At 42.9% G+C, this 13911-nt stretch overlaps 1 protein-coding gene across 5 annotated transcripts in view; it reads right to left on the bottom strand.

The window, feature by feature from the left end:
- The window catches only part of celsr1a (cadherin EGF LAG seven-pass G-type receptor 1a), a 386197-nt gene that overhangs the window by 190198 nt on the left and 182088 nt on the right, over positions 1 to 13911 (bottom strand). For all 5 annotated transcript variants that reach the window (XM_038811388.1, XM_038811389.1, XM_038811386.1 and 2 more), the window contains exon 4: positions 4705 to 4927. In XM_038811388.1, coding sequence (XP_038667316.1) covers positions 4705 to 4927 — 223 coding nt within the window. The remainder of the gene's footprint in view (positions 1 to 4704; positions 4928 to 13911) is intronic.

Raw genomic sequence — 13911 nt, forward strand, 5'->3', positions numbered from 1 at the left:
ATTTAGAGTACCAATTATTTATTTATTTTTTCCAATTAAGGGGCAATTTAGCATGGCCAATCCACCTACCCTGCATATCTTTGGGTTGTGGGGACGAAACCCACGCAAACACGGGGAGAATGTGCCAACTCCACACGGACAGTGACCCAGAGCTGGGATCGAACCCGGGACCTCAGCGCCGTGAGGCAGCAATGCTAACCACTGCGCCACTGTGCTGCCCATTGGTGATTCTTTTTCATTGGTGTTTTGTATTCAAAATGTTGGGAGCTGTTTGAGGGTGGGTGCGATAAGGGGATTGTTGGCTACGGGATTGCCATTTTATTTGTTGTTATTGCTAATTATTTGTTGTTGTAAATTTGATGAAAATGTGAAAAAGGAGGAGAATAAAACTATTTTTTTTACAATACATTCATGCTTGGACTGGTAAGTGGCAAGTAACATTCATCCCACACAGGTGCCAGGCAATGGCCAACTCCATCAATAGAAAATCAAACCATCTCCCCATGACTTTCAATAGCATTACCATCGCTGAATCTCCCACTATCAACATCCTGGGGGTTACCATTGACCAGTAATTGAACTGGACGAGCCACATAAATATTGTGGCTACAAGAGCAGATCAGAAGCTGGGAATTCTGCAGCAAATAACTCATCTCCTGACTCCCCAAAGCCTGTCCACCATCCACAATGCACAAGTCAGGAGAGTGATGGAATCTCTCCGCTTGCCTGGATGTGCAGCTCCAACTCTCATGAAGCTTTGAACTATCCAGGACAAAGCAACCCACTTGCCTGGCAGCTCTTCCACACCTTAAGCATTCACTCCCTCCACCAACGCAATGGCAGCAGTGCTTACTGTTTATGAGGTGTACTGCAGCAATTCACTAGCGCTCCTTCAAAATCACCGTATAAACTAGAGGCCTCTATGGCCGCACGGGCAGTACATGCATGGGAACACACCACCTGAAAGTTCCCCTCCATTCTACACCCCTTCCCGGCTTCGAACACTATCACCATTCCTTCATTGTCGCTGGGTCCAAATCCTAGAGCACCCTCCCTAACGGTATTGTGGGTGCACCAACATCACATGGACTGCAGGGGTTCAAGAAGTCGGCAGCTCACCACCACCTTCTAAAAGGCAATTAGGGATGGGCATTAAATGCTGGCCGAGCCAGCGACACCCACATCCAGTGACTGACAGGTTCAGGAAAAAGACGGTGAATGAGTAAAATGAGCCCCTTGAAAAGCGACAATGTGATATGAAATTAAATGAATTAAATGAAAATCGCTTATTGTCACAAGTAGGCTTCAAATGAAGTTACTGTGAAAAGCCCCTAGTCGCCACATTGCGGTGACTGTTCGGGGAGGCTGGTACGGGAATTAAACTGTGCTGCTGGCCTGCCTTGGTCTGCTTTCAAAGCCAGCGATTTAGCACTGTGCTTAACCAGCCCCTATGATATGGTCAATGAATTGAAGGAAATAGCAGACATGATGTATAATCACTTTGCATCGGTATTTATAGTACAGGAACTGGTCGTCAGTGTGCCGGGCATCCAAAGGACAGGAGCTCACCAAAATTGTTTTTGTTTTTTAAATTTAGAGCACCCAATTATTTTTTTTCCCAATTAAGGGGCAATTTAGCACGACCAATCCACCTACCCTGCACATCTTTGGATTGTGGGGGCGAAACCCATGCAGACACGGGGAGAATGTGCAAACTCCACACGGACAGTTGGAAAAAAAAATAATTGGGTACTCTAAATTTATAAAAAAAATAAGAGGCTGTTCACCAAAATTGTGGTTCATAGAATTGGCGGCAAATTATTGATCTGGTTCGGAGATTATCTGAGTGGAAAGATAGTGAGGGTAGAGGGAGTAGGAATAACGGACAAGCACTCTCATTGGTAGAATGTGTCCTGCAACGAACTGTGCCGAGACTTCAACTAATCACTGTATTTAATAACAATTTTGATGATGGAACAGAAAGCCACATGTCCAGTATTGCCAATGAGACAATGATAGACAGAATTGTAATCAGTGTAAATGGAGCATAAAATTACGAACAGACATTGATAGACTAAATGAGTGGGCAAATAAATTTCAGCATGGGCAAATGTGAGCTATGTTACAGAACATGCAGACTCTGGTTTGTTGGCTCCATTCACAGTACAACTGACCACAAATACAAAGTTGGACAAGAAAAAAATGCAAATATTTCGCCTAAATCAAAGGAAATCAAACAAACCTCCAGAATTTAATGATTTCTGAATTAAAAATCGCACAATTCATCCTGGTATTCACGATTGCTTAGTCATCATTCTGACAGCACCGAGACTGAGAGCATTAAATCATCCCTGATCTCAAAACCCATTCTTTGACAGATATATACCCTGGATGTCAAAGAGCTCACAGGATAAGGTAAAAAAGCAAAGCTGATATCAGACACCAAGAAGTCAATACAAAGACAAGAGTAGTATAGAAAGAGCAGGGGTGAAATCAGAAAGGGAATTAGGAAAGCAAAGATTGGAAATGAAATATTATTGGCAAGAAGAATGAAGGAGAACCCAAATGTTGTGGTGGTTTCCAGAGGTTTCTTGATGAAAGGCAAAGGTAGTAAAGCAACAGACACAGAACGCAGAGCTGGGCTGAGAAGTGGCAGATGGAGTTTAACCCTGACAAGTGTGAGGTTGTCCATTTTGGAAGGACAAATCTGAATGCGGAATACAGGGTTAATGGTAGGGTTCTTGGCAATGTGGAAGAGCAGAGAGATCTTGGGGTCTATGTTCATAGTTCTTTGAAAGTTGCCACTCAAGTGGATAGAGCTGTGAAGAAGGCCTATGGTGTGCTAGCGTTCATTAGCAGAGGGATTGAATTTAAGAGCAGTGAGGTGATGATGCAGCTGTACAAAACTTTGGTCAGGCCACATTTGGAGTACTGTGTGCAGTTCTGGTCACCTCATTTTAGGAAGGATGTGGAAGCTTTGGAAAAGGTGCAAAGGAGATTTACCAGGATGCTGCCTGGAATGGAGAGTAGGTCATACGAGGAAAGGTTGAGGGTGCTAGGCCTTTTCTCATTAGAACGGAGAAGGAGGAGGGGCGACTTGATAGAGGTTTATAAGATGATCAGTGGAACATACCATTACAAGGGGACATAAATTTAAGATAAATGGTGGACGATATAGAGGGGATGTCAGAGGTAGGTTCTTTACCCAGAGAGTAGTGGGGGCATGGAATGCACTGCCTGTGGTAGTAGTTGAGTCGGAAAAGTTAGGGACCTTCAAGCGGCTATTGGATAGGTACTTGGATTAGGGTAGAATAATGGAGTGTAGGTTAACCTCTTAAGGGCAGCACGGTAGCATTGTGGATAGCACAATTGCTTCACAGCTCCAGGGTCCCACGTTCGATTTCGACTTGGGTCACTGTCTGTGTGGAGTCTGCACATCCTCCCCGTGACTGCGTGGGTTTCCTCCGGGTACTCCGGTTTCCTCCCACAGTTCAAAGATGTGCAGGTTGGGTGGATTGGCCATGAAAAATTGTCCAAAATTCTATGATTAACCTAGGACAAAAGTTCGGCGCAACATCGTGGGCCGAAGGGCCTGTTCTGTGCTGTATTTCTCTATATCTATACCCAATGGTTTATTTTGTCAGGATTCTTTTTTAAATAGCTACAATGCTGTGAGGAAAGAAACTTCCAGTTTCCAGACTTATTTAACAGTTATTCAGGGTGGAATCTTACCATATTTTCTCAAAGTGCCAGGCTCCGGCTGAAAACTTGGCATGTAACTCTCCAATTGCACAGACCAGTTTTATCCCCAGAGCTTGAGCCTCTTGGGGAAAAAAAGTGGCCATGGTTTACACCGTCACTCTGGTAGGATGGGGCCTGATAGCGCTGGTGTACCGCCCCTGCACCCAAAAAATCACAGTCGGAGTATCGTTAGCATGTTCCCCCCCCCCCCGGGGCTATACTTACCTTTTCATCCCTGGAGGGATCCCCTCGACTGAATCGGATTTTTAAAAGCTGTTGCAAACCTTGCCGACGTGATATTTATCGAGGAGGGATCATCTTAAAATTCCTGATAATCCATTTAAATGAGGTTCCTGCCCTTTGTGCGCGTGAACCTGGTGAAGTACTGGCAAGGGGAGGGGAAAAATAAAATAAAATCGGAAAATGCGATCGCTCACGTTTGCCGATTCTCTCCGGATTTCCCATCCCGAGTTGCTGTTCTCTCTGACGGGCTGAAAATTTCCCCCTCAGTCTGTACATATGTCCTACAGTTCTGGCTTGCAATTGGGAAAGTCACCTTGTCATTAACTTTGTCAATTTTGGATAATAGGGCAGCACGGTGGCGCAGTGGGTTAGTATTGCTGTCTCACGACGCCGAGGTCCCAGGTTCGATCCCGGCTCTGGGTCACTGTCCGTGTGGAGTTTGCACGTTCTCCCAGTGTTTGTATGGGTTTCACCCCCACAACCCAAAAATTTGCAGAATAGGTGGATTGGCCACGCTAAATTGTCCCTTAATTGGAAAAAATGAATTGGGTATTCTAAATTTATTTTTTTTAAATTTTGGATAATAAACCAAGGCCCAATTTATTTTCAGTCTCAGCACCAACACTTCACTCCAGTTCAAGACTGACATTCAATCCTCAGCTTTGCTCTTTCCTTGAGAGTTTGAATTGCATGGATTTGCCTTTAGTCATTTATACTCACATGAGGGAGACAGTGAAATGGAAGCGCTGCCGTAGGCCCTTGAAAGTCACAAAGGACTGGGGAGGAAAGCTACGTGTAGTCATTTCACAATATGGCCTCTCGTACGCGCCAGATGGGCATTCACATTTGAAACCACCAACGAGTAGATTAATGCAGGTTCCTCCATTCTTGCAGACTCCAGGTGCACACCGGCCTGATCTGCTACTGACTTCACAATGGTCACCTAAAACACAGGAGAGAATACGTATATATGATTCATCATCATCATCCCTAGAATATATATATGATTTATCATCATCACGGAGAAGGGCAACTGGGCAGTTATTTGTTTTTATGTTGTCTTGCTTTCATCATATCGTTACAGTTCCTGAAGTATCAATGCCTCTATTTAAAGACAAGGTTGATCAGTAGCAAACTATGTTGCTGGCCCAAGATTCTCCCCGGTGTCTGCGACCAGTACGATTTATTAGTAAATGGACCAACTACTCAGTATAGAGTGCTGTGTTGTCACACCAACTGCTCCTTCTGTAGTTACTGCTGTATCAGTTAAACAAGGATATTTTTCATTTCAACTCAGTTAGAACTGGTCGCATTGATAGCTATGAAGTTATGGCTTCCAGCTATTTTTTCTATTTGATTCTACCAGTTACAAGATATTATTATTGCCAGATGTAGTACATACATATAGAGTGAGACAGGTTCTCAAGTCTAAATTTAAGTTTTGTTAAAATACCAGAACATTCAAAAAATAATTCTGCCCAACATGAGACAGTGGGATAAGAGTACCAGCTGAACCACTGGGGGAAGTGCTGGTTTAATATGTGCACTTTCTGAATCTACTTCTGCCAAGGATTCTCACCAAGTTGATTCAAAGTGGATTGCCTGAAAGGCTGGTAGAAGCAGCTTCAATATAACTTTTAAAAGATAATTTGGTGAATACTCGAGGGAGAAATAAATTGCAGGTTTATAGGTAGAGCTAGGAAGTGTGGGATTAATTGTAAAGGATGCTGAAGAGCTAGCACTAGTATTATGGGCTTCCTTCTGCCTTGTGTCAGTGATTCTAACTTCTGGTAAAGGATCTTAAGAGTGCTCAATTTCTGGTATAAAATCACTCTACACCTGCTGCAAACCTTTTGTTTGATCAATTTTTAAGGTGGAAACAACTCTTCTCTTGAAAACGGGAGCAACGACCAAAATTTGGGATTGAGATTACTTGCACCTCAGCAGTGGCAGAGTAGTTGGGGTCTTGCCAACATGTGACACTAGTTCATTTCAACCTCTTCAACCTATTTTGGGGGTGAAGAAAGGCTTATGATATCATTACCACTGTTGTCCATGGTGTCTGAACTGTGTTTTTGTGAATTGTTTAAATGAATGCTCTTTGTTAGAAACTTGACCGACTGCTTCAGGGGGTTGGAAAAAAAAACAGGCTAAGCTGTGGTTGTCTGCATTTAATTAGGCCTGATACCAGCTGTCACATTCCAATTAGTATTGCTGTCACAGATACTATCAATTAGGGTCTTCATTTTAAAGTGCCCTGACACTTCACCACTGTCTTTCATGTTTGGAAATCATTTGGCACACACAGACCGGGCAAGCGTCATCTCTCTCCAGAAGGGAGATTAGGCTATTCTCCAAAGATGAAGGAGAGGTCTTTTCAGTTGCTTAAATTAACTCTAATCCAGTGGTTTTCACTTGCAAGCCAACAAAGGTTTCCATTTCATTGCCTAAGTGGCTTGTTAAAAAAAAATGAATTCATGCAAACACAACATTGGGAAAAAATGCAGGAACTTGACACAAACTGATTCATAGAGCATGGAAAACTCAGTCAATACATTTTTGTAATCATAAAACTGTAACTCTGACATTCACAGAACACCTACAAATGTAGTAAATCCACTGAAATTTGCACAGATAAATGTATTTATCTGTTTCCCCTTTGTTTCCACCCTTCTTTATGGATGTGTCAAACATGTGCCACACAGCAAGGAAACTGGAGATGCCGTGACACATGATAAAATGCTTCGTCATGCTTAAGCAGAGTTAAATTTCAGTTGCAACAAAACTAAGCATGATTTTCATTGCATTGTGTTCATCTTTCCTCAGGGTGACCATAAACACAGATGTTGATGTGACCATATATACAAAATCCAGACTCTACAATTAGCAATGGCGGGAATTAGCATCACAAGACACCATTCTTTTTTGCAAGCAAAAGCTCACATAAAAAAAACATACCTTTCAAACTAGATCAAGTAGTTTTGGTGACATTGTGTTTCAAGGACAGATAACCAGTGCCTCTGGGACAATCAGATAATCAGGAGACCATGCACCGCGCCTGTTAACTTGATGATTCACAATGCAAAGTGTCTCTTTAATAATGGTCAGCCAACCAAATAAAGACGTAAAGCCTCCAGCCCTCAGATACTCGGTGTAAAACTGGTAACTTTTCCATGTTGATGAGCCCTCTGAAAGTTGCCCTGTTTTTATGCAGTGACTTGTTAATTCTGCATACATTGGACATTTGCTGGCTTGTACATGGATAACAGTAAAAACAATATTACTCAATAACACCTGGTCTAATACCAACAAAGTTGATGCACACGAGCGACCTCACAATCACTTGTAAAAATAATTCATTAGGTTTTCAGAATTTTGTTGGTAGCTGCAAGAGCCATCCACAAGTATCATTATTTTCAGATGAGCACAAGTACACGTTTTTTAAAACAGACTTCAGAAAAATATGATCTTTAAGATATAGATATTGAAGAAATTGTGTATATAAAAGATTAAAATTAAAGATTAATTCCTCAAGCCACCAGGGACCTTTCAACTCTTGTAGAAAATGCATTAATTATAGATATCCAACTCAATGTGTTTCAATGAGACCGCAATGCACATTCTTCATATATCAACAGCAAGATAACGGAGGCAGAAAATAGGGTGGGGGTCTTTTGGCACAGAGGTAGCAGTCCTACCTCTGAACCAAAAGTTCCGGGTTCAAGTCCCACTCCAGGACTTGATGGCCATTGAAGGTGCGTTCATAATATGGCCAAACAGGTTGATCAGCAACCAGGTAATCCTTCCAATATGCCTCTGGCAGGAGATAACATTGGGAGCGTCCTCAGCTGGAACCTGCAGACGATGATAGCAAACCACTGCAGTACCTTGCCAAGGATACCATGCACCAACACTTGGAGGTTGATGGTCACCAAAGCCTCTTAGGGCATGGCATCTGAAGAGAGAGAAAAGATTGCAAATAGGATAATTGAGGCACCCAATAGAATTGGAATTGAATAAAATTCAAGAGAAACTCGAATTCAAGCAGATTGTCAAAACATAATTGGCAAAATGCAAACCCAGCGTTTAAACAATAAAGGTGCAATTCAATATTACCACATAAATTCCATATGTATAAATATAAGCTGCAATCGTTTTCTTCAATAAAGTCCATCGTTGTGTCAAAAGTTGAGAGAGCAAGTCTGCTGGTTGAGTATGGTGGGTCATCTCTCCCCTCCTACACTAGAATGCTGTTTTAAAATAAATTGAGAGTATCCAATTTTTTTTTCCAAATAAGGGGCAATTTAGCATGGCCAATCCACCTAACCTGCACATCTTTGGGTTGTCGGGGTGAAACCCACGCAGACACGGGGAGAATGTACAAACACCACACAGACAGTGACCCGGGGCTGGGATCGAACCCGAGTCCTCAGTGGTGTAGGCAGCGTTGCTAACCACTGCGCCACCGTGCCGCCCTCCTACACTAGAATGATATGATGCATGCTTACTGGTGCATTACAACTTCAGCAAATGCCCAATCTTTCATTAAGAAAAGAGACTGAGCGGATGTTGCCATTTTCCCAAGAGATGGCCCCATAAATCAAACTAACTGGGAAGTCTGTTCCTGAGTACCTCCTTGTACAGGCTGAGGAGTTACAAGTTGATTATCTGCGTGTTTTTATGGCCAATGAATGATGCATTGCTCTGCGACATTTAAAGAGTTGCTGATGCCTGAGCATAAATTCAATGGTGTTTTCTCTTTAAAAATGCCTCACTTGATATTAGAGATAAGCATAGATGCTTTTCTTGGTTTGCTTCATTCAAATGATCAGCAGAGACATCCGGCAGTTGTATTACTAAGAAATCAATATTTACTCACAAGCTGCGTTTGCTGACACAACAACAGCAGAGTCCGCATTCCCCTGCACATGGATTTGCAGTGTCTGTGGCTCATTGACAGCGACATCCCAGATAGCTGGCTGCATCAACGATGGCACAAATCGAACAAAGACAGAAAAGAATATGCAACACTGTTCTCACACCATGCCTTCGCCGGTCCCTGCACCCGCTCGCCATTGTGGCAGGAGGCAGTCAATGGCACAACAAAGACATCACTGGCAGGAGAAACCATGCATGTGTCATCAGGCAGGACGGGTGCCGAGTTCCAGTTTGATGGCAGGAATTACAGCGTTATTCTTAATTGGGTGCATGATGGGTTTGCTGCTGTGGGCTTTACAGGCATAAGTTCGAAGCAGCTTTCCTTCTGGTGGTCCATCCACTGGCCCCATCACAGTCCTGCTGCAGCGAGCAGCAAGAAATACCTACACAGCTGAAGTACTTCTCCGTTGCAGATGCTCACTCTGGAAGGGCAGCCTCACAGCTAGGGACATGCAGTTTCTGTGAGTGGTCTTGAGGCCCGGGATCAGCTCAACAAAAAGTCGACTCAGTTAACATTCAGTGAAAAATCATCTCCAGTTGATGACAAGAACAGAACAGGGTCACTTGGGCATATTATTTTTTTTTAAAAGAAAAAATGTTAATAGACCAGAGGAAATGTTACTTGTAGTACACACCCTTTCCTTTTGCTAATAATAGTGAAGAGAATGAAAATATACCACTTAGTATCTTCCTCACATGCACAGCCTTGAGATATAATGGGACTAATGTATGGGGGAAATATCTCACTGGATGAATTAATCAAACTAACGCAAAGAATAACAAAGGGTGTTAACCCCAATGAGAAGATGCTTCTACCTAGAAGAGGCTCACATATTCTACAGATCTGCAGGGATGGTGAGATGTGTAATTCTCAAAAATACCACATCGTTAGAGGTTTTCCTCTTGAGGTACGATGTAAACTTCCACTTATGTGAAGTGATTAGATAATTGCTGAATTACAAATTTCCCCATATAGCTAAAAATGAACATTACTTTTTAAAAGCACACTGGCCTGGATTCTCCGGTCCCCAGTCACATGTTTCTTGGTGGCAGGATTCTATCTTCCCACCTCTTGTCAATGGGATTTCCCGATGTAACCACCCCACATCGCCAGGAAACCCGTTGGCGAGAATGCGCTGCCAGTGGGAAAAATGAATCGCAGTGACCGGAGAATTTCGACATGAATTTTAATGTTTTTTAGAAATCTATAGGTAGAAATGCAGAGAAAACTATTATGGGCGAATGAGTGTCGTTGTGCTCTGAGACAACAGTAGATATCTCCACAATGGACATCCCAAATCAATATATGGAACAATTCCACCCCCCTCCCACACCTACCTTCGTTCAGAACAACCCACTTAGGGCTGGTTTAGCACAGTGGGCTAAACAGCTGGCTTGCAATGCAGAACAAGACCAGCAGTGCAGGTTCAATTCCCATACCGGCCTCTCCTAACAGGCGCCGGAATGTGACGACTAGGGGCTTTTCACAGTAACTTCATTGAAGCCTAATTGTGTCAAGAAGCGATTATTATTTATTTACTATTATTATTATTATTTAATATCCATAATTCAGGTCTCATTCTTTTCCAGTTAAGGAATTGGGAACAGGGAGCTCAATGTGAAATACAATGCCAAAGATATGATTTCTTTTACATCGTTTAAGTTTGTATCCGTTGGTCTGAATAGGTGTGGATTTAATTAATAGTTTACAATACTTGTGGATGGGCTGAATCAATGAGCACTGACCTGTGAACACAGCACATACAGAAAATACCTCTTCCAGCAGAGAGTGTGCAGATCTGCACCTGACCATGTTTAGGTTGATGGGATTTACAATAGTCAACCCAGACCAAGCACAAGGTAGAGTGAGACTTCAAAGGTTAAGTGGGAAATTATTCCATTTACTGTTGAGTTTGGCTTTGTGTAAATTGGCTGCTACATTTGCTCATGTAACAACAGAAACCAAGTGTCAAAAATGATTAATCTGCTGTGAAGGACTTTGGAATGCCCCAAAGCTGTGAACAATTCTATATAGAACCATAGAACCCTTACAAGTGCTGAAGGAGGCCATTTGGCCCATCAAGTCTGCACCGACTCTCTGAAAGACCACCCAACTAGGCCCACTCCCCTGCAACCCCGTAACCCTACCTAGCCATTGGGCACTCAAGGGCAAATTAGCAATTTAGTCTCCACATCTTTGGGCTGTGGGAGGGAAATGGAGCACTGAGAGTAAACCCACGCAGGCACGGGGAGAACGTGCAGACTCCAGTCACCCGAGGTCGGTTAAATGCAGGTTATTGCCTATTCCTTTATATTAATCTTCTCTTTCCTTCCCCACTGATCACCAATATTTTCAGATGCGTTTTTGCATGTGCCCAGCTTGTTGATGACCACGGAATGATTTTCTATTAATTATACCTTTCACAGGATTTCCCAAAGCAGTTCAAGGCCAATGAATTGCTGTTGAACTGCAATTCCTGTTGTTATGTCAGCAGACAAAGCAGCCGACTGGTACACAGCAAAATCCTATAACCTCAGATAAATGGCCGGTTAATCAATTTTGGTCATGTTGAGAAATTAATATTGACCAGGACAGGAGGAAAGGAAACCAATTTACAGTCAGTTGTTTAACAGAAACATGCAATGCAAAGTTACTTCGAAAATAACAATTTAAAACATTGAAAGTAAGCAACACTAACATATTTGGTTGTTTGGCAGTACAGAACTGGAGTATTGCTGAAAAAAAGACATGCTGTTGAAGCTTTTCATCTTTTACTCATCGGGACAGATCACAAGAATGCTACATCTAAAGGAAACAATATTTTATACTGCATGAGAAGTGTGTGCTGATTGGCAAGAGCACTCTGATTGGTAGAGGTATTGGCATGGAGAATGCGCTAAGGAAAGTTAACAGCCAAGCTTTTGTTTAAAGACATACCAAAAATGTTGACTCCAATTGGTCAAGTGGGGAATGAACCAGGAAAAGGCTGTTGTGTCCGCAACCACCCCACTCTTTTGTTTTCAGAAGACATGGCCCTGTGTATGAACATGTATAGCGTCCGGCATGCATAAGTGAGCCACACGATGAGCCAAATGATAGTCTTAAATTAGTTGTCAATGTAATTATTAGCACAAGGTTGTCTAATAGTGGAACGTTCTGAGTTTTGAAAGTACGAGCTGGTTGAGTACGGTCAGTACCTTGGTTGTTGAGGACAACCAATAGGATGTGCAGTTTTATATAATCCCTCAGTCATTCAGATGTACAGCCTACATATCTGACATCACATCATGTGTCATATTATTAATTTGTGTGGTAAGCAGAGTATCTTTTTGATTTGATGGCAACATCCTGTTAATGGATAATACCACTCGTTTTGCTATTGCACAGTAGCAGCATGAAACAGCTAGCTTCGCGTGCTGCTCAAATTTCTGAGACACCTTACCATTCCAGGGTAATCGGAGGTTGTCTGGGCACTTTCAGGACCAAAAGGAGCAACCTTAGGCTCATTCATGAGTTTGCATGAGCTACAACAAGCAATGATCTGATCAGAGTAGCCATGATGTGGAGATGCCGGCGTTAGACTGGAGTGAGCACAGTAAGAAGTCTGACAATACCAGGTTAAAGTCCAACAGGTTTGTTTCGATTCACTAGCTTTCAGAGCGCAGCTCCTTCCTCGGGTGAATGAATGATTCATTCACTTGAGGAAGGAGCTGTGCTCTGAAAGCTCGTGAATCGAAACAAACATGTTGGACTTTAACCTGGTGTTGGCAGACTTCTTACTGATCAGAGTAGCTATTATCCCACAGAATAGCGTTGATTGTTACCATTTTTACCAACCTGCCTTTGGTAAATATCAATTTAGTGCTGTTGGGCGCATCAGCATATCACAACCCTTTGTTCTAGGTGACTGGTTTAGCACTATGGGCTAAACAGCTGGCTTGTAATGTAGAACAAGGCCAGCAGCGCAGGTTCAATTCCTGTACCGTCCTCCTCCTAGTTCAAGGTAGGACGTCATGTGATGACATCTCCCAGAATATGTCCAGCTAGAGTTGACCACCTTAAAGACACCCCCAGATATTGAAAACATTTACAAACAACAAACTTTTGTTTCCAATTATGTTTCTGCATCATTTTCTTAAAAACACTGAACCAAGGCTTTGTTTATTCCAGGATCCCAGAATCCTCCACTCAGCTCTATAGAAAGACCAATCTTCATTTTAAAGCCTCATTTATTTTCACTTGCACAATGGGTTCTCACAATCGGCGTTTTCAGCTAGAATCTGGATTTTTTAAAAATTAATTGAGCGTACCCAATTCATTTTTCCAATTAAGGGGCAATTTAGCGTGGCCAATCCACCTACCCTGCACATCTTTGGGATGTGGGGGCGAAACCCACGCAAACACGGGGAGAATGTGCAAACTCCACATAGACAGTGACCCAGAGTCGGGATTGAATCTGGGACCTCGGCGCCGTGAGGCAGCAAAGTTAACCACTGTGTTGCCGAATCTGGATTTGAAACTAGTGAACGTAGATCAAGCGCGGGAGATTTTGTTTGTAGCCAGAGCTGCAAGCAGGAAAGCTTGTCAGCTTTCAATGAGAAGTTTGGTTGAATATGCTACGGTTTAACTAGACTTGCCTGCCACCTCCCGCAGTGTCAATTGGTGTTTTTTTAAAAATACATTTAGAGTACCTAATTCATTTTTTCCAATGAAGGGGCAATTTAGCATGGACAATCCACCTACCCTGCACATCTTTGGGTTGTGGAGCCGAAACCCACGCAGACACGGGGAGAATGTGCAAACTCCAAACGGACAGTGACCCAGAGCTGGGATCGAACCTGGGACCTCAGCACCGTGAGAAGCAGTGCCCATCAATTTGTGGCTTATGGGTGCCATCTGACTATCTCTTCAAGTGTGGTTTGCAGTTGGTGGACACCGCAGTCAATCCTCTGCTGTCACCCAAAGGCTGATTGCCTCCTGGCTCCCAC

The sequence above is a fragment of the Scyliorhinus canicula genome, chromosome 11 (assembly GCF_902713615.1).
Source record: "Scyliorhinus canicula chromosome 11, sScyCan1.1, whole genome shotgun sequence".
In the NCBI taxonomy this organism is placed as follows: domain Eukaryota; kingdom Metazoa; phylum Chordata; class Chondrichthyes; order Carcharhiniformes; family Scyliorhinidae; genus Scyliorhinus; species Scyliorhinus canicula.